This window comes from Haliotis asinina, chromosome 12 (assembly GCF_037392515.1).
Source record: "Haliotis asinina isolate JCU_RB_2024 chromosome 12, JCU_Hal_asi_v2, whole genome shotgun sequence".
Lineage (NCBI taxonomy): Eukaryota > Metazoa > Mollusca > Gastropoda > Lepetellida > Haliotidae > Haliotis > Haliotis asinina.
The window spans coordinates 40,538,629-40,562,813 of NC_090291.1; the positions used below are offsets into that span (position 1 = coordinate 40,538,629).

The 24,185-nt window shown below is 37.0% G+C and overlaps 1 protein-coding gene across 8 annotated transcripts in view; it reads left to right on the plus strand.

Moving 5' to 3' along the window:
- Window positions 1-24,185, plus strand: part of LOC137257349 (protein spire homolog 1-like) — a 123,010-nt gene that overhangs the window by 60,752 nt on the left and 38,073 nt on the right. For all 8 annotated transcript variants that reach the window (XM_067794666.1, XM_067794668.1, XM_067794663.1 and 5 more), the window contains exons 4-5: window positions 19,631-19,756; window positions 23,464-23,523. In XM_067794666.1, coding sequence (XP_067650767.1) covers window positions 19,631-19,756; window positions 23,464-23,523 — 186 coding nt within the window. The remainder of the gene's footprint in view (window positions 1-19,630; window positions 19,757-23,463; window positions 23,524-24,185) is intronic.

Sequence of the window (24,185 nt, forward strand, 5' to 3'; positions counted from 1 at the left end):
CAATTACAACCTTCCTATAACCTCTTGTTTGTTGAGTATGGATTAATGAACTTTTTAACAAATATTCTAATTCTGTTTATGTTGGGTTTGTGGGTTACATGAAATAGGAGGTCAAAGTAAGTGTCCAAAGTTGCGCCAAAGAACTTAAATACACAAATTTTGTTTTTTAAAATCTTTAAATGCTGAGAAGCGATTGAGTTTTGTTTGTTTTATGTTTAAAACCACACTCAGCAGTATCCCAGTAAAATGGCCTCTTTTTTGTAAAAACGTCTGGGCCGGACAATCCAGTGATCAACAGCTTTAGCATTGATCTATGCAGTTGGAATTCAGTGACATGTCAGCCAAATCAGCAAGTCTTGACCACCTGATCCCATTTGTTGCCTCATACCATAAGCATGGGTTACTGAAGATCAGTTTAACCTGGATCTTCACAGATTTTGTTTTTGATGAATGTCACCATGACTCAAAGGTGATAGGGATTCATGTCAAAAGTTGCTCCATAAATCCTGACGTAACAATTCACAATCAGGAGTCATCTTTATATGTCCTGTAACACAGGATTACATGTGTTTGCTAGATCATGCTCTCTGTGCAGCACTGTAAAAGAAACCGTTGGAATATGCATTATTTGAATAGTGTGAGTAATTTCACATGTGAGCAAGTACGACCACCTCCCCAACGCTGAACATATTTGATATTCAAGACAGACACCTATTCATGGGGTATTATTTGTCATAACGTCTTGTTAATTTGTGCAGTGTGCTGTCACCCCATGCTGTCGCCATACCGTTCAAGATCACGATGACCTCAATGAAAATTCATGTACATGAAATTCATAGCTTATGCGTTTGTTACATGTTGTTCTGTGTGTTGCTGAGGTTGAATAGCTGAATTCTGACTTTAAACTCATGCCAAAGACACAGTTTGATTCCCCACATGGGCAGAATGTCTAAAGCCTATTTCTGGTTGTGATATTGCTGAACTGTTGCAAAAAGCAATGTGAAAAACCAACTCACTCACTCACTCTCATCATGTCATGTCGTCTTTGAGTAGGTCTCAATATTTCAGTGTTTTAGTCCAGGTGAAATAATGCGTAAATTATTTTCCCTCCTCAATTAGGCTGACTGAAATCCTTGAAGTGTAATGAAGGCATGGGCTTGCAATGACACGTGTTGAGTGGAGTTGAGGACATTCTTCACTAGATATGTCTTTCAATCAGTATAATTGTACGTCTGGAGATAAATGTTCCCATGTGTATAGATCAAGTCATGTGACCAAAATATTCGGCAGTTTTCCACCTACCTGTGGTAACAGTTTCATGTTTCTGAAGCCCTATGTATTTGATGAGAAACAAGGTCACTAGAGTTAATAAGCTTTCATGTCCATCAGAGTGGATATTTTCGCCCTGTAAAAAATCATTTTGACACGTCTGATGGTTTCTGGGTCAGATTGTAAAAGGAATTACTGCAATGATCGTTCAAGGGTAAAGATGCGTGTATTTTCTTTACGTCTGATGACAGAATGTGAAGGGATCATTCACTTCAAGGAAAAAGGTCTTGACATCAATTGGCCCATGACTTCGAAAGCATTGTGTAGATGAATTCAACAGAAACTCTCGTTGGCATCATTTAGCTTGAAATTTCATCAATTCTCTGTAACACAGCCACATTAAGACACATTATATCTGAACTGTTCACAGTCCACTGCACCATAAACCGCCTACACATACTATAGGAACAGATGTGGATTTTATACATCTGTCAGATTGTACTGTCAAAACCTCTGTAGTCATAGCAACTATGGGTTTCATAGGTATCTGGTGGTTTTCTCCTATAACCAGTCTGATATTCTGTTACATTTAATTAGTTTCATAATATTAGATTTGGTCAAATTTCTGCTGTCATCTGAGGATTGTCAGCATTTCAGCAGTTTGAGGTCAGTGTGTTGAGAGTGGACAGTCACTAATAAAACTTCTGCAAATTCAGTTTTGTATTTTTTGTGGTAAGGTTTCAACTGCTACATGTCCCCCATTGAAAAGACCTTTAGACTTTATGTTCCAGCTCAAAGAAACATTCAGACTCATTTCTCTGCAGTTTGTTTCGCAATGCAATCAGATCATTTACTGAATACATTATTATTTTCTGTAGACCTGTGAGGATCTGGACAGTAGTTAGTCTTCAGCAACCCATGCTTCTTGTAAGAGGCGACTAATGGTATCACGGGTCAGGCTTTCTGACTTGGTTGACACGTCATCATATCCTAGTTGTGTAAATCTGTGTTCATGCCGTTGATCACGAGAGTGTCTGATCTAGACTTGATTATTTACAGACCATATAGCTGGAATATTGCAGAGTGCAGGATTAACAACTAACAAACACAACTATAATTTCTATGCTTGAACATTGCCTTATAACAAGCATAGCTCTACGATAAGAGTTCTGATGAAGTATGCTGTTAGACAAACAACTAGCAAGGCTGTTTTATATTATGACTGGCCCATAATTGTTTTGATCGCCTTCTGGCCATTTTGAAAACTGACAAACCAAAGGGTTTATCACTTCATGGAATAGTATGCTTGTATGACATACATATGTGAACGTAACCTTTAAAAGACAGGAAAAAATTAATGAGTAGAGAAATAAAAATATGTTTTCACGGTAGAGGCTGATTGGTCTGTTGGGTGACAGAGATGGATTTCATACCCTCCTTCATCGATTACCGCCCAGATTCCCTGCCACTTAATCAAATGAAAGAATCACACACTTTCGAAAGATAACATTCGTTCAGTTTTTCATCACCTGTTTTTCTTGAAAAGTTTTCCAAATTGGCTATTTGGCGTAATAAATGAATCACAAATCAATTCCCTTGAATCTTTAAAGTGTGACAAGAGAAGAGACAGTTCTTGCATCCTTGGGGAATTTGTTGCTGTTTCCGCAACTTTAAGTTTGTTAATTGCCAGTGCTCTGTGAAACCAGTCTGAAAAGTCATAAATCAATATTTTTCAGTCCCAAAAGTTGGAGAGGAGCAAAATCCATTCATAATTTTGTAGGAATTTGGTGCTTTTTTAGCAGATGGCATAAACTGATGATTGCTGATGCTTAAAGGAGCCTGAAAATTTGTTATGTCAGCATTTTAAGAAGTAGTTGGTTTGGAGAGTAAGGTCATGGAGGTCAGCCTGATGATGTGAACATTTTATCTCGTGAACATGAGGGATCTTGGGGTAGCATAATGGTTAAGGTGTTCACTCAAGATTTGAGTTTGATTCCCCATTTGGGTACAATGTGTGAAGCCTGTGTCTGGTCCCCTGCAGTGATATTGCTGGAATGTTGCTAAAAGTGGTATAAAAACTAAACTGACCAACTTGCTTCTCAATGTGATGGTTCACTGGTGTGTTTCTAATTATGTATACTATATTTTGGGTTTCTGTTTACATGATCCATTTATACTTTTTATCAACAATGTCGTAAAATACTTCTGTAATCAATTTCAACCCAATGATAATAAATACATGGTTGTTTATCCATATTTAGTTTAACAGCTTTATGTGAGAAAAACAGTGCCAATATGTAGTGTTGAATCAATATTAATTACATAAAAATATGTTGCATATTGACTATATCAGTATACACTGGCCTAGCTTGTTGCAGTCAGTGAAGCGTGAAAAGTGCGAACTTAGCATTGTTTTATTCAGTGGATATGCTGCAGCTGTTTATATGTTTATACAAAATGAAGAACAATCGTGCTCTCATGAGGCTTGACCCGTATCTTGGGTGTCTCTCCTCAGGGGTAACATAGTGCAGAGATGTCAGGCGTAATGATTTTTGTGTCAACATTACAATTTTTAATCTAAAATCTAAGCCTGAAAATATCAATTTGAAAGCCTAAATCATAATACTGTTAACTTTATACTGGTTCATATGAAATTGTGTTTTTTTTTAACCATAATGATAATTTGAAATGTTGGATTATGTTTGATACATTGGTAGTTGATTACAATATGAAGAAATAACATGGAAGTAATCTCACGTGTGTGTATGTATGATTTCAGCGTTGTATATTCATTTACCAAGTTCATTCTGTTTTGAAATATGTAATTGGATTGTCTGTTACATTTCTGAGGGGTACAGGTAAACTACATTGTTGGTCAGCTTTGGTAGAAACGAAATGGTACTGCAGTAGAATGGAATGCTATCTTATTATATACATATATTGTAATAAGACATACCCTGATTTACATACCTTTGAATTGATCTCTCTCCTGCCCAACCTTGCGGTTTTTTCTTCCTCCCATTTTCACTGTCCGTTGCCCATCCTCTCGCTCCTCATCAGTTTCTTTCTCTCCCTTTATCTTTCTGAGCAGTTAGGTAGCCTAGTGGTTAAAGCGTTCATTCGTGATGCCAACGTCCTGGGTTCGATTTCCCACATTGATACAATGGTGTGTGAAGCCCAGTTCTAAGCCACTTGAAGCCATACATACTCACTCACTCACTCACTCACTCACTCACTCACTCACTCACTCACTCACATTCCCTTTTCCCTGCCCAACTCCCTCACATTCCCCTTCTGCCCTACTCACTCACTCAATCACTCAATCACTCACTTTCCCTTTCTCCCGCCCAACTCCCATCTGTTACTCGCTTGTAAGTCGAGTACATTGATTGGCTCAGTAAATAAAAAAAACGACATTTATGTGTGAAGCAAGATAAATGGAGTTCTTCACCAGCAAATGTACAGATATTTAGACCAGTACATCAAGATCTTGACCGACAAGAACAGATTCACGTAATGTATCAACCAAACTTTGACCATGCCTAGAACTAACACCCCTGAACATTTCAACCATGAAGTGATATACTTCCATGTGGCTACATTAACCTTTATTCCAGTGAGTGGTAGAAGCAGGTTAATTAACCATTACAGAAACAGCGTTAACGTGGTTCTATAAGAGCTTTTATGGTTCATTACTTTTGATGGTCATTGTAACACATTGGCAAGATTGGACATTTTCCCCCTTCATACCCAGTGGAAAAATTGTGAGGGAAATGACCGTATATAACTATAGGTAAGCTGTGGTCCCACAGGCATCCCTCACCATAACATGGGTCTTGTGTTACTTACTTTGTACCTTGATACTAAAGATCATATATGCTAAAGTATATTTCTCTTAATGAAACATGATTTCAGATATTATGTTGTGCCAGTGAGAGCGAAAGGAAATATTTGTGTTATATTTCCTTTATGTTATATTATTGGGTCAGTTTTAACTATATCACTGGTAGTCTTGTGTTTTCGGCTCTGTTTTTCAAGACAAATACACATGAGAATCTTAATCCTTGTATATAATACAATGCCTAGCATTGTCTTCACCGACAAAGTCCATTTTGATCTGTTGGTTTACACAGGTGATCCAATGTCTCTTTCTTACCACCAGACGAAAAGACAAAAAAGTTTAGATAAGCTGACCCTTTTTGGTCTAAAAAAATCGACCCATCTGCGGTGATATATGTGATATGGATATTTTTGAGACGGGTTGAAATGCCGGATTCCCTTGTCTGTTCCTGTCCAGACATGCATTCATTCATAGTTGTATATTGCTGGGACTGACATGCATGTATGCATGCAACTTTGTCAGTGCACTACTTTTGTACATATCGTTAATCCCAGTTTCTTCTCATTGGTGTTGTCGGTGAACCTAGTGGTTAAACCATCAGTTGTCACACCAGAGATCTTTGTTCAATTCCCAACATGTGTTCAATGTGTGAAGCCCATTTCTGGTGTTCACAGCTGTGATATTGCTGGAATATTGTTAAAAGCAATGTAAAACCAAATTCGCTCACTCAGTCTTATGGTGCCCAATACTGCTGAAATATTTTGTGATGTGATGCATCACAAATCACCTGCTCTCAAAAAGTTCTAATCTAATCAACACAGAATTCCACATTTCCCCTCATTGTACCCGATATTGCTGAAATATTGTGTGATGTGACCATCACAAATCACTCACTCAATGTCTAAAAGTCCAAACTTTAAATGTAATCAAGACAGGATTTCCTGATTCAACCCTGGTGATCAATGTGTTTAATTTTCTTCGTCTTTTGTGGAATACAAGGAAACAAAAGACAACAAAACAAATGACGTGCCAGATCTCCCCATTTGAAACATTTTTATTATCATCTGACCTTTCAATCTTGATCTTTTAAAATTAGGTCCTTTTCTGTAGCTAAAAAAATGTTCTTTAAATGATAAGACACGAGGTAAGAAGGGAAGAAAAATACCTTTTGTGAGGAAAATAAATTTGCTGACCTATTTTCATTTCTGTGCAAATGTTGGCAGTGGGGGTAATCATTTACATCCGTGTTTCATGAAAGACAGAAAGCAAATTTAGATTTCCATCCATGTTAGCACAGTCGCCTGTCTGAGGTGCCCTGCATCATTGGCGATGAAGTATGATGACGTATATAGGATTAACTAGGACAGTATGTCGACGTATTTCCGTAGCTTTAATCAATTTTGTTAATTTACATTTAGAATTAGTTCAACAGTTTTCTTTTCAAAGAGTAATCAGGTGTCAAATGTTGACACTTTGTTTTATTGACAGGTAAATTGCTGATGCATGCTATTTATGGTGAAACTTTTACATTTTGCCATTAACTTGAATTTATCTTGGTCGTTTTGTTTGAAAAATAAAGTTTGACAGACCTTTAGAGACTTGCTATTTCTTAGTAGCCACAAAATGAGAAAGAATAATACCATTTTAAAGCTGATTTCAGAAAAGTAAAACTTTTTGAAAATTATTAAAATATTTAAATACATTTCAATATTTTGTATATATATGATATTTTTGTTTATGTTTATCCTTTTAATCCATGTAAGACAATATTGTTTAACACTTCTGATAGATCTGTGTGAAATGATTAAATTAGTTAAAGATAACACAATCAAAGGTTTGGTTTTTTTTTAGTCAAGAGAAAACCTTGAATCAGTCAGGTGTGAAAATAATTTTATTTCCATATACGTTCTTCAGTCAGGTGTATGCTGTATGACCAAATAAGGATGTCCATTATATTGCGATCATGTGCTATCGACATATTGGTGCACAGATACACTGCTTCAACTTTGAAGGTGGTGACATTTGCCAAAGCGTGACCTGGTCGAAGGGCAGTTTGATCATTCTTTCACCATTTCTTGTCATTTAAAGCTCATCTGAACATAGACATAGACTTGTCACACATAGTGATATTCCTGGAGACTTTGCCCTACAAAGGAACTATGTAGTAGTATTTTGTCAATGATTGGCATGTCAGAATGTCAATTTGTTCCACAAAGACGATATGGCATTCTCCCATTGTGGTTCATGGGTCTCATGCAATGATTTCTTTGTGATCTTACTTCAGGGGATGGTCGTCTGCCTTTGTTGAGTTATAGACTCTTTGATGAAGTACCAATTGAATCTGGAGGAGATGAGATTGAAATATGATTATGTGTCATTTTGTCCAAACAGTAGAACCAGCTAATCCAGTCATCCAATCATGGTAGAATGTAGTCATTGTGTTCTTGGCTTGGGCTTGCAGAAATTACACACATTGTTTGTAGTTTGTTGTGGTAAATGAGAAGGCCATTGATCATGGTCAACCAAAAAATAAAACCGTGTTTCATCAAGTGACGAAGACTCGTGGTATACTGCTATCTGATTTTAAAAAAGACAAGATATTTCATATGTACTGCTGGAAATAAAAGGGGAAAAGGGCCTAGTTCTTTGAAGAAGATATACGAAGCCCTTCATTTACCATGTAAAGAGTAATTAGACCACTAAGCATTTACATTGTGATGAACCCTGTCAGGATGAAAGAGCCACAGTAAAGTCTTAAACTCTGTGCTCCTCGATGCAGCAAGAGTCGTATACTCCCAAGGGAGTTGAGATAGATTATACAATGTGACCTTGAAATGGACATCCAATGATAGAGGGAAATAAATGTAAGCAGTAGTTGCATGGATACGATATTAATCCTGTAGTAATAATAACTTACAGAATCCCTGTTTTCTGAGGTATTTACTGTTTTAGGAGGAAGTTTAGATCAAAACCTGACGAGCGTAAACCGTTTTAAGCATACTTACATGCTTGTTCAAAGTAAAATGTGAAAAAAAAAAAAAAAATCAATCTTTAAGTTAATTTTAGATTTTGTCATTATTTTTTTGGGTCCTCTTTAGTTGTCTGAATCAAGGCTTTTGAGGATTTGCGTTTTACAAAGGAAATTACCTAACATTACATTTGACATTTGATGGGTCAGTGCACAACTGATTCTGAAAGTATTTATTCATACAGTCAAAGATTAAGAATATTAAGCTATGAGATAGCTGAAATTGGTCTGAACTGGTGAACCGATGAAGGGATCTGAATGATCATGAAATGTGTGTAAACTAAAGAAGATTAATCCATATAAATATCTTGGCCATTTACATAATAAGTTCTCACGGTTATATTAGCAGGGAGAAGTGTAAAGTCATAACGTGTAGATCTAACTTGCACCCGAAACACTTCAGCATGCTCTCAAGAGATTACAGGACTGGAATATCCTTTTTCTCAGATGAGCTGTCGTTACCAATTGTGAGAGACACAATTGAGGGTGAATGGCCCCTTGTGTGTTCCTGTTTATATGGTGTTAGGGACTCAACTTCACTCTCCTCAATCTTTATTTCGACTTCAATGACTGACAACTTGCTTGAGCTTGTGTGTTTTGCTGGCTTTACAAGGCATGACATAGAGTCACGTTCATGAGTGCTTGTCCTCCATGTATAATCCAATTCGTGTCATAACAATCAGAAATTATTTGCCATTTTGCCTGGAAAAATATTCCCCGTTCCATAGTGGTTAGGATTTTCTAACACTTTGAGCGTTCTATAGTCATGTCTTCGGCTTTCAGATGTAAGCTACAGTGGTGTGTGGTTGGGATTGGTAATAGGTTATAGAATTAAATACTGATTTATCTGAATGCAAAACCTTTTCGGGCATTGTCAGTGAGCAACAGTGCTACAGCCTTTGAAATTGAATTGAAAAATCTGTATATTTAATCTTTTGCTTGTTGTGTGATGTGACCAAGGGAACAACAGATTGATAGTCGTTGAAATCCTTGAAATGCCCCACCCATTTGGTGTTTCTTGTACGTATTGTTACAAAATACTTTGCTTTTGGTGACATACAGCACTTGATTTCATGAGAATGGACGAGTGGGTGGGTTAGCCGTGTGTGAATTATTGTAGTGTGTATGCTAGAGTGAGTCTACTCAGTTGTTGACACCTTTTGATGTGAATTAGTGTTTAGCATTTCACCTAAACCCAAACCCTGTCAGTATGTTGCAGAACAGCCATCTTGGCCATTTGGTCACCAATTTACTTATGTCTTTTGATGAGGAAGCACTTGTTCTTCCAAGTACTCACCTGACCTAATTTAAGATATATTTATATTTCTGTGTCTGAATGTTAATCATTTCTTGTTTTGATACATTTATCATAATTGAGGATATTTCCTCAAATGGATTGTTGTTAGTCAAATATAACAGTCCGTCCAGAATGTATATAAGTGCCCTTGTCTTTGTTAAAATTGTAGTATGGTTTGTGACGCTCATTTCAGGTGTCTCCTTCTGTGATGTAGATGAAATGTAACCCTTTTTCGCTCACTCACTCACAATTTCATATGATGAAACTTGTAAGAAATTTCAGTAACAAATGTTTTTTTCAACTGTTTATTTCTAAATTTGAAGAAACAATTTGAAACCAGACACAGCTAGATGATGTTTACATCCGAACTGTCTGTCCGGAGCAGTCAGCAGACAACATGTTTGTTGTTGGCAGATGGCCAGATATTGATTGTGAGGTGCAGTGTTTTCATTGATCAGGTTTGTTTCATCCCCTTGTCTTGAGCCAAAAGTTGGACCAGAAGGCTCACCAGCAATACCAACAGTCACCATTTCAGTTAGATAACTGAGGTGATAACCCGAATGCAACTGTGATTTACTGAATACAAAGCCCTAACAAATTAGATACCACAACAGCACAGGCAACTACAACCCAGGCCCAGTTTGAATGTTAATATTTACTTAGATTTGATATCTCAGCCATATTAGACCTAACTCTGCACATAGTGATGCAGGCATTGTAGGGCTTATTTCTGACAATAGATATGGGTGGAGATTGGCAAAGTATGTTGTATTGATAAAAGTTAAGAAAGGTTTAAGTTGGATAGAGATAGATTTGTGATGAATATTGATGTGATCCTCTGAGTAAACATAGGTTGGTGGCAAGTGTGTGGACCCTTTTGCTCTGGCCATAGCTTTGGTATATGTAGTCACAATAATCTGGTTACGTCACTTCTGTTGTCTTGATGTTGTTATTACTAGAATGTTCCCAATCGATTCAGAGCAAAGGGGAGGCACATAGTGAAAGTATTTACTTATGTTTCATTTGTCACATATGTGGATTTGTGTGAAGTCAGTTCTCTGTGTCGCAAGGCAGTGGGGTAGCTTAGTGGTTAAACTGTTTGCTCATCATGCCGAAGACATGGGTTCGATTCCCTTCATGGGTACAATGTGTAAAGTCCATTTCTGGTGTCCCCCAACATGATATTGTTGGAATGTTGCTAAAAGTGGAGTAAAACTAAACTCACTCACTCACTCACTCACTCACTCACTCACTCACTCACTCACTCACTCACTCACTCACTCACTCACTCACTCACTCACTCACTCACTCACTCACTCACTCACTCACTCATGTGCCTGGAAAGTGTTGAGCTGAAACCATTCTCCCTCACTACTCACCCACCATCCTTAGTATAACTAACCCACTTACTAAAAAAATGCTTTACTTGCGAAACTATGTTTAAATTCAAAGACCCGTGAAGGTCCCGGGGTAGAATAGGCCTTCAGCACCCCATGCTTGCCATAAAAGGCGACTCAGCTTGTCGTAAGAGGCGACTAACGGGATCGGGTGGTCAGGCTCGCTGACTTGGTTGACACATGTCATCAGTTCCCAATTGCACAGATCGATGCTCATGTTGTTGATCACTGGATTGTCTGGTCCAGACTCGATTATTTACAGACCGCCGTCATATAGCTGTAATATTGCTGAGTGCGGAGTAAAACTAAACTCACTCACTCACTCACTTAAATTCAAAATTGTGTTATATGCTTTTAAATAGTCCCAAAGCAAAATCTATTCCATTGTTGCTAAAATGTTTATAATTTCCAAACAGAATTAATTTCACATTAATTTCAAGACTTTTCTTGAAGCAGAAAGGTTTTTCTATTTCCACTTTGGGTTTATCTTTGAGATGTCATTAGAACATGTATTGTTGAAACAGGTTCATGAAAGATAGATTGGTCTTGCTCTGAAGGTTGGGCTATTGCAATCACTTAGTGAATAATAGCATACTTTCACTGCAGGAGAGCTGGTAGACTTGGCGTGATTGACTTGCTTTTTTGTTATTGATGAAGGCAGCTTTATCTGCAGTTCTGGTGAACTGCCACGTCAGCACAATCTTGACAAGCAATTAACGACATACTGTTTCTGTCATTTTAGAATGAATGGCAGGTTATAGTTTCCTGAAAAACGCCAGTGATTGCAATGGTTTGTTAGTAGTAGTAAAGTAGTAAATTACTTGTTAGTTAGTGGTGATTAATCGATTGATAGCGTATTGATAAATGATCAGTTAATTGATTGATAACGTATTGATAAATAATCAGCAGTTTGCCAAAAAGTTCATTGGTCATGATTTGTGTATTATGTGCTGATCTGAAATAGGCCTTGTTTAACTGGGGTTAAGCTAAATGTCTCTGAATGTACATTATTTTATGTTGAAATTATTAATTTAAATTCGGTTCATTTAAATTTTAAAGGAGCCCAGGTGGGATGGGAAATCCAACTCCTGTGACTTGCTTCAATCAGAGTTACAACATTTCAGTAAGGGCTTGGTGGAAGGGGAGTAAATGTGGTTTAGGAACTCTGAGACAGACAGGACTAATGGATGTTTGTACTGGAATTTATGTTCAGGGTGGATTGGAAACATGGGATGGCATAATGTCAGCGCCATGGTTTCCTTTGTTTTATTATCAATGTTGGTTTTAATGTCAATGTTTGGTCGTGTTCTTAAACCAAGTCTATGTCTGGTGCCACGTCTGTGTTATGTATTTGTTCTATGTAAGGGCTATTGGGTGGCCCTGTGGTTGAAGCGTTTACTTATCACACCAAAAATCTGCGTTTTATTTTGCACATGGGTACATTGTGTGAAAGCCATATCTTCCCAATCCCATGTATAATTATGTTTAAAATATTTTTAAAAGCGGCTTACGCACTCACTTTTGTTCTATAAGACATTAGCTCGCAGACTTTTAAGTAAATATGAAAAGACTGAACCAGTAGGTTGATCCAGCTGTTTCAACGTTCATTTAACGTTTTTTTATTACAGACAAGGCCTGGAAGATCAGGAAAATAAAATATTTCTCTGATAGTGAGACAGGACCAAGTTTTCCGCATTTACCGCAGTTTCTTGTTGGAATATTATCTATTTTCTGTAATGCTTTTTATTACAATTCTGATGCACCTGCCATGTTATATTATAGAATTATAACACATTGGGATGTGAGATTGAATCCATCACATGATAAAATGAGGTTATTTCAAATGACATGATGTATAGAATACAAAATATTAGTCATATGCCAAGTAAAACTGTACTGTGACATACAGAATATGAGTAGATACTGTCTGCTATTAGCCCTTTGAGGTATATTCAGGAAGTAGTCTTGGTATCTATGTGTACCAATGTCTCGTTAAATATTATTTATGGTGACAGTACTGTCGCAAGGTGACATTTACACTGATTTTTGACAGGGCCCATTATCTGTCACTCATTCTGGTCTGAAATCAGCAAGTTAAAGCCCAAGAGCAATATAATTTTTCAGATTCATTTTCCGCACCAGATTCTTACTTTTTATTGATTCATTATCATCTGTGATCAGACATACATTGTAACTTTGAGGAAGTACATATATGAGGCCCAGAGGTGCAGTGATTTGATAATTATTAAATTGTCTAAAATAGTTGTATCTGTGTCAAAATTATTTTCATTCACAGTTAAATTATTTGAAATTAGTGTAAATGTTTACAGAAAAAAGATTTAGTAATCAACAGGTGTCCTTGGTGTATAAGGCTAAATAAGAAAAGTGAAACGTTTCTCAGGCATCGGCGGCATCACTTTTATTTGTGCGCATAACAATTTTTTATTGCCATTTGAAAAAATAATTTTCACTTTAATCATCCATTTGTCCACTACAAGAATGAATGTCCGTAAGAACAAGCGTGACTGAATCTACAACTGATTAACATGTGCTAAACTTCCCAAGCTGTATTTCTGAGAGGAAAAAATAAAAATGTGTTCCTTAAGTGTAAATTTTTTTTCCAATCAAAAATTTTGAAAAAAGTCCTACCACCCTCGTCACTTTTGAAGAAAATGTGTCTGAGAAACATTTAATTTTCTTTATGCAGCCCAATGTAACGTTTTACCCTCACTCAACAGTATTACATTGTAGTGGTACAAAGTATTATGGACACTTTGGCAACTGAAACAACCTTCTCACAGGTACCATGATAGTATATACTGGCAATTAGAAGGTAGATGTGAGTCAGTGTGTTTTCTTATCCCACTTTTTAGCTGTGTTCCAGCAATAGAAGACCAAGAAATAACATTCACATATTGTACACCAGTTGGGGATTGAACCCATGTCTTCTGTGTGACAAACAAACGCTTTAACCACTTGGCTAGCTCACTCCTTCAAGTAGGTAGGACAGAGTGGTATAGAAGCCCAGTGGTAAAAGTGTTTGCTTGTTACGCTGGAGGTCTAGGTTCAAGTCACCTCATTGTAAACAGTGTAAGCCCATTTCTAGTTGGTTCGGTGAGGTAGCGTAGTGGTTAAGGCGGTCGCTTTGTGATGCTTATTACTACCGTCCCATCTGTGATATTGCTTGAATATTGTTAATTCATATACAAGTCATTCACTCAGATAGAGCTGAGTGTACCTGTTAATCCACTTGCGACATCTTTCAAGACAAAATAGTATTTGAAAAGATATTCTTAGACTCCTTGCTTTCTGTCGAATCCTTTTATGACTTACAAACTACAAGGTGATATGCCTAACATTTATTCTGAATATAGTCGGGCACGAATTTAGGGCATGTTGAAAGGGAATCTGATAAAGTTTTTTACTTCTGTAAGTATATTTGCATTTCTCACAACCTTACCAGGGAAGTTCACAAAGGTGAGATGAATTATGAAACGGTATCAGGTAACTCATGGTAGTTGAAAATGTACATGCATGTAAAGTTCTGGAGAGCTGTTAAAGATTGGTTGTGAACAAGGTGGGGTTGAAATCGACATGTTACAATGTGACACCGACTTGTCAGTGTGGCTATAGAATCAGCTGTTTCACCTGGCACAGGTGTGAGACTTGTCATGCTTCACCACACAAATTGATTTTATTGCTTTTTTCCATGTACTTTTCCTCATGTTATTGATAAAATGACAATTAAAATGATATGCATGTTGAAAGTAATAGATTTACTATATACTGAGTTTGGAATTGTCAACAATAAATGAAATTTTATTGTGAGGCATAGCATAACATCTTATTGTTGATTTGTAGGTGAATTTTAAAAGTACATGTATAGATGACATAATGCAGAGATTTATTAGCGGCAACCCTTTTTTTCAGTTAAAAACATTGTTGTAAATTATTAGTCTATGGAAAAACCCAACATATTTTGGTCTGAAGTGATGTAAAGCATTTTTTACTTATTACGGCCAGATACAACAAATAAACTTGATGGTATGATGATAAAAGTATTTATAATGATATCTGATCCAAAGCCTCATCTATAGGCTGAAGTGCAAAACTTTTAGAATGTAAAAAAATTTGAATAAAAAAATAAGAATAATTGTTTTGAAAAATGTCTGTGACAATTGCACGGATAACAATCTTGAATGAGACGAATCAGGATTTGCGTCATGATCCAACTTTCTCATATATGATGTTGTGTAATGCTAGTTGTTACGTGCAGTTTGTCACTGAGGAATGGTAGCTAACAGCCATGCATCATACTCTAATTGGTCATGGCTTGCTTGCAAGTACAATGCTGTGATCAGGCATGGGTCGACTGTAGGTACAGGGGGTCACAATCATTACATTCACTCTGGGGCTGGGGTGATTGGGGTAGCCTAGTGGTTATAGCGTTTGCTCATCACACCAAAGTTCCAGGTTCGATTCCCCACATGGGTGCAGTGTGAAGCCCATTTCTGGTGTCCTTTGCTGTGATGTTGCTGGTATATTGCTACAAGTAGAATAAGACTTCACTCACTCACTCACTCACTCACCCACCCACATTGCTACATCAGTACAATCTGTAATGTTAATCTACCCCTACCTCACTTCAGTTTGATTGTACTTCGGATGTCTCATACTTTTCTCTCCTGCCTTCTTTGCCATGTTTCCCACGCTGCTTGTCTCTGAATCTCTAAGGTTTTGACCTGGATTGGAATCAGATTACAGTGATTATCTTTTGAAAAGATTTGAGAAATGGAAAAAATCATTTGTTAACTTTCTGTTTGTACATCATGTCATCTCACAAGGAACGTAGGTACACAATCAACCAAATCAGAAGCTGTCAGTCATGTTGCTTGGTATCAGGACACACAAATTGTATCAACTGCACCATCAGAAATGTGTAAGTGACCAAATGCTTATTCACAGCAAGAAAGAGAGGGAAGTTTCATGACCCCAATATTTCAGCTGTATGATTTGTAGTCCAGTGCGGGACGGTAGGGTAGCCTAGTGGTTAAAGCATTGACTTCTCACGTCAGTGGCCTGGGTTTGATTCCTCACATGGGTACAATGCATGAAGTCCATTTCTGGTGTCTCCAGCCCATATAATGCTGGAACATTGCTAACTTGAAACCAGCGTAAAAACATACTCACTCACTCTTAACCCATTGGTTTATGCATATCTTTAGGAATCATGTGACACGCACTTGAACCTCCCAGCTACTCCACCCTTTAACTAATACAAATGTACTGTTGCATAGTACATATACTCTGTGGCATGGTGTCTCTGACTCACCATCATAATTAAGATGCAATCTGATGCAGCTAAATGCTCACTGCATTGATTATGTGCACTAATTAGTGCTTTCAGATATGTAAATGATAAGCAATCTGTACTGCAGTGACTCTCATTCTGCTGGATCTATGATTGGTTTGGTTGCTTAGTCATTTAGTGCCACACTTAGCAATATTCCAGCCATATGGCCATTGTTTGTAAATAACCAAGTCTGAACCAGACAGTCCAGTGATCAATGTCATGAGCATTGATCTACGCAGTTGGGATATGATGACACATAGCAACCAAGTAAATGAATCTTACTACCCGATAACGTTGCTTGTCATAAGAAGTAACATAACAGGATCTGGTGGTCAGGCTTGCTGACTGTTGACACGACGCAGTTATAGTGATCGTAGTGTTTCAGGAGTTGCGATAATCGTAGCTCTAAGAGTGCTTTGTGAAGCAGGGCCTAGATTTTGGAAGCTCTCCCTAGTGCTAAGACAGTTGTAAGTGCCATACATTAACATTAACTCTGGTCCCTGAGCTTCATGTAGCTGGTGAACTACGCAGTACAATGAAACATACCACGTGTCACATGGAACCATCAATCCTGTGCCAGCTATGTATATTATGTAATTGGCTCACCTGACTTGTTGGGTATGCTTGAGTTACTGTGACAGTGGTGGTCCCCATTTCCATCAGGACTTGAATATATTCATGTTCAGGTGTCCAGACAATATTTATTTTGCCAACAACAAATAGGTCGTCAATATGTTGCCAGGTTTGTGCATAACACACCCTTTTGAAATAATGAAGTGTGTAAGAAGATGTATTGGATGATATAGGCCATTTTGGCATGAACCTGCTGTAGTTGTTGCCTTGTTGGTCTGTTGATGTCTGAGTTCATTGATTATGGATCGAAAAATTGAAATATGTTTTGAAATGATTTATTTGGATATATTTCAGTTGTAGTGACATGGTTTCAGATTATCTTGGTTATGCTGTGGAGTATATGTGTGGCAAGAAGAGGTAAATGGTCAGTGATGGCATAATTCCTTCATAGTATGGTTTGTTGCTCATGATGTTCATCATTGGATTGTCCTGTCCAGACTTGATTCATTTTTTAGCGGCAGTTGTCATATTGCAGAATGCAGAATCAGAAACAGTCAACAAACACAAAGAAACAGATCAAGTTCGTTGTCAGACAGTCATCTAACATGGAGATTACAGGGAGGTGAAAAAAAATGTCAGAGTATGACAAAACTTGGTTTGGTTGAGGTCAAGCTTTGAAGACCATAATGAGGTGTCAAGAAGGAAAGTGTATGAAATAGTGTTCTAGCTAGAAAAACACCCCACAAACACATATTCACTCAACTATCACAGTGTTGACAGGTGTATGGCCTTTTAAAAAAAACCAATTGATTAAACAAAGTTATATGACATGGACAGCTGTCGTTCTTGAATGGACAGGAACTGCCAATTGGAGATTTTGAAAAGTAATGATTTATTGTAAGTTTTAAGCCATATTAGTCTTAAATGTTATCTGGAACTTCCATGGGGGATAAAACTAAATATTATTGGCAGCAGCTTTTTTAGTCTGACACTAAATCATTTTAATATTTGTTAACTTAAGCTTCAAAAGAATAATGTTTGTGAGAAATGTTTTCAACTTTAAACAGGCATCCATTGGACTTGTGAGAAAATATACAGATTTAAAAGAATTTGGATATAACAATGACAGATCAAGTCTTTGAAGGGCATTTAGAAGTGAAATACATAAGACTGAAGATTTTTATGGATATCAACTTCTTTATTATGAGAACACAACGTTTTGGAGTTAATGCTTACTCCTTCATCATCAGTGAAGATTTTTATGGATATCAACTTCTTTATTATGAGAACACAACGTTTTGGAGTTAATGCTTACTCCTTCATCATCACCTGATGATGGAGTAAGCATTAACTCCGAAACGTTGTGTTCTCATAATAAAGAAGTTGATATCCATAAAAATCTTCATTCTATCAATGACAGTACCTTAAATCACATTTTAAGATAACTATGTGTTCAGTTGAACATGTAGACCAACACCTAGTCTCTGAAATAAACATATTTTACACACAAAAGTTCATAGTTACAAAAAGTAAAATAAAATGGAAAGGAACCCTGAGCTTTTCGTGGGCTTTCTTGGATATTTTTGCTTTAGGTTCTATATGACAGACAGTAGGTCTTGTTTTCGTAGTAATGTAAGATTTTGACATTAATTTTGTCCATGTGTCATGATTAATGTCTTTCCCGCTCTGCATGTTAGTTGGGGGGTGAGGTTGTTGACGTGTCAACTGTTTAACAAGCGTAACACTTCCCTCTTGTCTGTCTGGGGTGTACAGATGCGAACGCATGTTTGTCAGCCGTAGCCACTCAGCCGTTTTGACCTGTGTTTGCCCACAGTGTTTGACAGTAAAGATTGCATTTACCTGCCATTGTGGGATATTTGTAACAGGAAAAATTATTTCAATGGCATGTCAAGATTGTGAACATCTTCAGTTGAAATGGTGATTATAGATGGTGTCTTAATTGACCTGGTTATGTTAAGATTGTTTATTTACACCAAGGGAGGACTTAACTGAATGATGAACTGTGTTAAGTTTGAAAATATGTTTCATTTTTCACCTGAGATATTTACCCTAACTGATTATTCAATATGAAAAAATGAAAGTTCTTGTTTAAAAATATGAACTACATTACATATTGTTAAAATTGGAACCAGTGTAGATTGGATTTGTATTGGTCTTCACCAATCCATTCTTCTTGTTTGAGGCGACTGACTTATTGGATTTGGTAAACGGACTTATTGACATTTGTCATCGTATGTCAGTTGCCTAGATTCGCGCTCGTGTTGCTGATCACTGGATTGTCTGATTCAGACTTGACTATTTACAAACCACCATCATATAGCTGAAATAATGCTGAGTGCAGCATTCAACAACAAATAAAAAGTTGCCAGGTTTCAGTGTATCCAAATATGTATTTCAGGTTATCCCAGAGATAGTTGTTCCTTTAAGCAAAACACATGACATATCTTCAGACCAACTGCAGGAGAAATGTCTAATACTGTCACTTTAACTAACGTGACTAAAGACTTTACTTTAAAACTAAACAGAAAAAATCTTGAAAGATTTTTCTCAGAAAGGGGTCGTTATTATAAGCACAAAATGAACACTTTAATGCCAAATCCATGTATAAAAAATATCACAACCGTAGTACATAGACATTACACAAATAACAGAATTGTTTAGCTAAATACCTTGGTTGAATGGACCAGGGGAGGTAACTCTAGTGAAACAACATATAGTTTGTTTCAGAATACCTGTTTGTTTTGGAACATGTGGTGTAAGCTTGAATATGTTTTTGTTATCTCTAATAGGTAAGAGGGAATTATTGAACATATTTTAGAAAATCTTTAAATGTGTTTTTTGTTTGTTTCAGTGCTGCATTCGTCACTTATCTTCCTGGCAAGATCCTCACCACCATTACAAGGCTGTCTGCCGGGCAGTGGTGACAGAGGCTCAAGAGCTTATCACATTCCTTGATAAAATATCATCAGATCAAAAGGTATTGTTATTTATGGTATTGTTTCCATATTTCATTTGACAGAAGAAAATGAGTCAGAATTATAAAAATATCAATGTTCATGGTTTTTACCCGTGACAATTGTTTTCGAGTCTGTCAGTGTATGGCTCATGTTTGAATGTATACCCGTAAATAAATACTCTGTATTAACTTCACCGAAATGTATTTGTGCCATCTTAAATATATTCTATTATGGCAGATACTTGATGGAACAATAAAGATTATATGAATGCTTCAGGTAAATTTGATAAGTATTGTATGTGTTGATTAGTCTGCAGTTTACTCTAGTGAAAGTTTCTTAAACAATAAGAATGTTATTGGTGAAATAGATTCACAGTAGAAACATGTTTCAAACCTAAGAGTTAGTAAGATTTAAATTGATTGTAGCTCCAGAGATATACATGGTTTACTGTAAGGACAGATGTTGTGATGACAAAGCAGACAACTTTATTTACCCAGAATGCCAGTCTAGAGATTTCTTTAGCCCTGCCAGTTTCAGTTACGCACAATGCTTGAAATAAAGTCTTTGACAGAGATCGGTGTTTCAGTTTTGCAGTCATCACCTCTGTTTCACTCATGTAAAAATATCTTTACACAAATAATATCTGCAAGACATAGCATTGACAGGTTCTGTTCAAATAACATGGAAATTCAACTGGGAACCGATGCCATGTCAACCAAGTCAGCGAGTCTCACCACCCAATGCCCTTAGTCGCCTTTCACGACAAGCATAGTAGCCCTTTTTGGCAAGCATGGGCTGCTGAAGGCCTATTCTACCCCGGACCTTCACTGGTCTTGATATTTGGACCCTGCAGCAAATATATCAACCATTTCCCAGTTTCTAACAATTGTAAACTGACAGAATTAATCCAGTTTTGGTACTTCCCAATTGCCAGCCCAAAATACTTGTTACTGAATGGTTAAATCCCCGTCGAACAGCTGATGAAGATGCTTCAAATGTGTTACATCATTAAACCAATCAACCTTTAAATTCCTCATTGTGTATGTTCTTTTCAGCTTGAGGAATACTAATTTCTTTCACTATCCATGATCACATACACATACTGTGTTGCAGTGAGAATTCAAGATATTCCAACAAGCTTTCCCTTGCGACAAAAACCTTAAAAATCTGGTTTAGAATTTTTACTTCAGTAATCCATTCTTGTTGTAACAGGCGACTAACTGGATCAGGTTAAGTTTGCGGACTTGGTTGCCACATGTCATATCCTATATTGAGTAGAATGATGCTCAAGGTGCTGATCACTTGATTGTCTGATCCAGACTTGATTATGCACAAACTGCCACCATATTGCTGGAATATAGTTGCGTGTGACTTTAAACAACAAACGAACCAGCCATTAGGACAAATTTGGTTAAGATCAGCAAGATTTGTCTTGCGGAGTAGTTAGCTATACTTCTGGAACGTTTCTTCAAAGAAACTTCTCAGTGAGCAAATGTCTCACCCTCTTCACTGTAAACGTATCTACTCTCATGTCAAAACTAAGCCAAACACTCCTTCCAAGGGGTTTAAAATGTGCTTATTTGTTTCTAGGGATTATTTCAAGTCTGAGAGTATTCTAAATGTTCACAGTTTGTCTTGCTGCTGAGAATATTCAAAGAAAAAAAATCTTTTGTCTACTTTGTATGTGATTTATAGCTGTTGCGTGAAGTGTATATGTCAAATAACAAAAATCCTGTGTAAAATGTGTTGTTTTTAAAGGTAACTTTCAGTAAAATAGCTGAGATGTAGGCACAAGTCTGAAATGTCATTTTTTTCAGGGCTTCTGTGTAAAATGTTGCCTGTTAGTGTAGTGTTTGCAGTAAAACATTATTTTGTAATTACTTCACCAGCATTATTTTTAGTAGTTAATTATTTTTTTCGCACTTTTCAGGTAGATTAATTTGTTTCCTTAAACAAGAAACCATAATTTAAATTGGACCACTTTAAAAAAATCATAACTGAATGGAAACAATTGCATGTTTAGGCCTTAAATGTTCAGTATTATAAGTATTTATCTGATGACTCAAAGTATTCTATTACTGTGAAACTTAAGTCCCTTAAGCTTGAATAAGTCTTGCTATTTGGACTAGAAACCATTTTTTGTGTACTTGTACAATTTTTTAAGTCTGCGTGTATGCATGGTATACTGTTTCATGATCTTAAATGATTCAGATTTGACAAAATTGGACCCTCTTACTAAATGTAATTTTTTCATTAAATAAAAAGAAATAAAAATATTTTCCTGTTGATCTAATTTCAAGTGTTTATGATGTACTTGTGTCTTGTGTGCATAATTTACATGAAAATGACATTTGTTTTAAAAAACTTCAAGACAAAATTGCTAAGTACAAATTTTCTGAGGCACCATCTAATTTCCTTGTGTTGGGAGAGACAGTGGCACTAGGACTCTTGTAGTCATTAGAAGAAACAGTTAAAATTCTTCCTCAAATCATTTTCCTCTCATCCAACACATGCTGCGTTACTGTACGTGAACAACGTCTTCTGAGACACTTTGAAACATTTCAGCCATTACCGCAATGTTGGCACTCTTTGAGGAAAGATTCTCTCAGCTATTGATGGAGCTTACTCGTACCTTAGCTCGCGTAGTCATGTGACAATTGATGAAACATTGCTTGAACGTGCTACGTTGTTGAAATCAATTAATCCCAGCTTATAAACTTGAAGCAAGGCAGCGATATGTGTTTCCACATGAGGAATTATTCATCAAAGTTTGGTGTTCTGTGAGGGTTCAGACAGTGTGATTGTTTGGTCACAGAGTACAGATATGTTTCCGGACATTACCTTGTTGTTGAATAGTTGCTATTAATTTGACTCCTAAGAGATGACTGAAATTGTCTCTTCATTTGCTTAGGAAATCAACCTCGTGTGTTTGAGTTGAATTTCCATTTTATTCAAACAGAACTTGTCACTGATATGTCTTGCGGATATTATTTGTGTAAAGACATTTTTACATGAGTGAAACAGAAGTGATGAGTTCAAAATTGAAACACCTATCTCTGCCAAAGATTACATTTCAAGCATTGTGCGTAATAGCCCCTGGCCTGTAAAAATCCAAGTGACTGAGTCTCGTACCATTGTGCTTAGTCTAATAAGCTGAGCTATTGAAAGTATACATGATAGTACTAGAAGGTGCAAACATGTGAAGCAGAGCTAAGTTATATAAGAGCCTTATAGACCGAAAGGTCTTTAGCACAGATTGTAGATCTCCTGTTATTTGTGGACAAATGTACTAATTTTGCTGACAAGTTTAGACCTTAAAATATCTCTCGCCTTAACCTTGCTAGCTGACCCTCCTTCTCTACCCTATTAACCCCACCACTGCAATAACCCATTTCTCTCCTCTTCCATCAAACCTTACCTGCACTCTTCATTCTCTCCCCACCCTGCTGTGCCCTGCACCCACCATAACCCACATCACCTTACACAACAAGGCCCTATTCTACAAATCCAAATTTAGCTTACCCTTTAAGACAATTTTCTTAACTAATCATTTCACCCCTACCGTACACAACTGAGCACTCCCCTCTCCCCACCCCTTTATAAGTACATACTTATTTGCAACGCCTGTAAATTAAAATTTAATTTTTGAAAAGGCTGTTGAAATATTCTGAAAGATGTATGAAACATTTGGTTGTGTTATATGTAGTAATGCTTATCCTGTTTTCAGAATCTTGCTAAAAAGAAAGAGGATGTTGACACTGTTGAAGAGCTGCAGAGATCTGATTGGGTGAGTGCTGTTGTCTGTTGTCATGGTCACCTCCTGTGATCCAACACCTCTTCACCCTCTTCAGCCCCTCAGGGAGGCTATATTGCTGACTGGTTCATTACTCCCTTTCAGAATCAATACATTATTTCAGTGTGAGGTTAATAGTTTCAGTCCTGTAATCCTACACATCATTCCAACTTTGACACTGTCATCAGCATTGGGAAGCTCAGTACCTTGATCAATATGAAGATGTTTCTGAACCATATCGACACCATACCACATGAAGGTGTTAGATATCAAAAGTATCTTGCTGTCAGTAGCTAAACAGTTGTGGCACCATGCCATCAACAGCTACACACACAGGATTCAAGTACCTAGACACCTGCAACACCATGCCATCAGTAGCGAGACACCTATGAAACTATGCCATCAATAGCTAGACACCTACAGTACCATGTCATCAAAAGCTAGACACCTATAACACCATGCTATCAACAGCTAGACACCTACAACACCATGTCATCAACAGCTAGACACCTACAGCACCATGTCGTCAATAGCTAGACACCTATAAACACCATGCAATCAACAGCTAGACACCTACAGCACCATGTCATCAATAGCTAGACACCTATGACACACAAAGCTGCACTTTTCGACGACCATTCACCATTGATACAAGG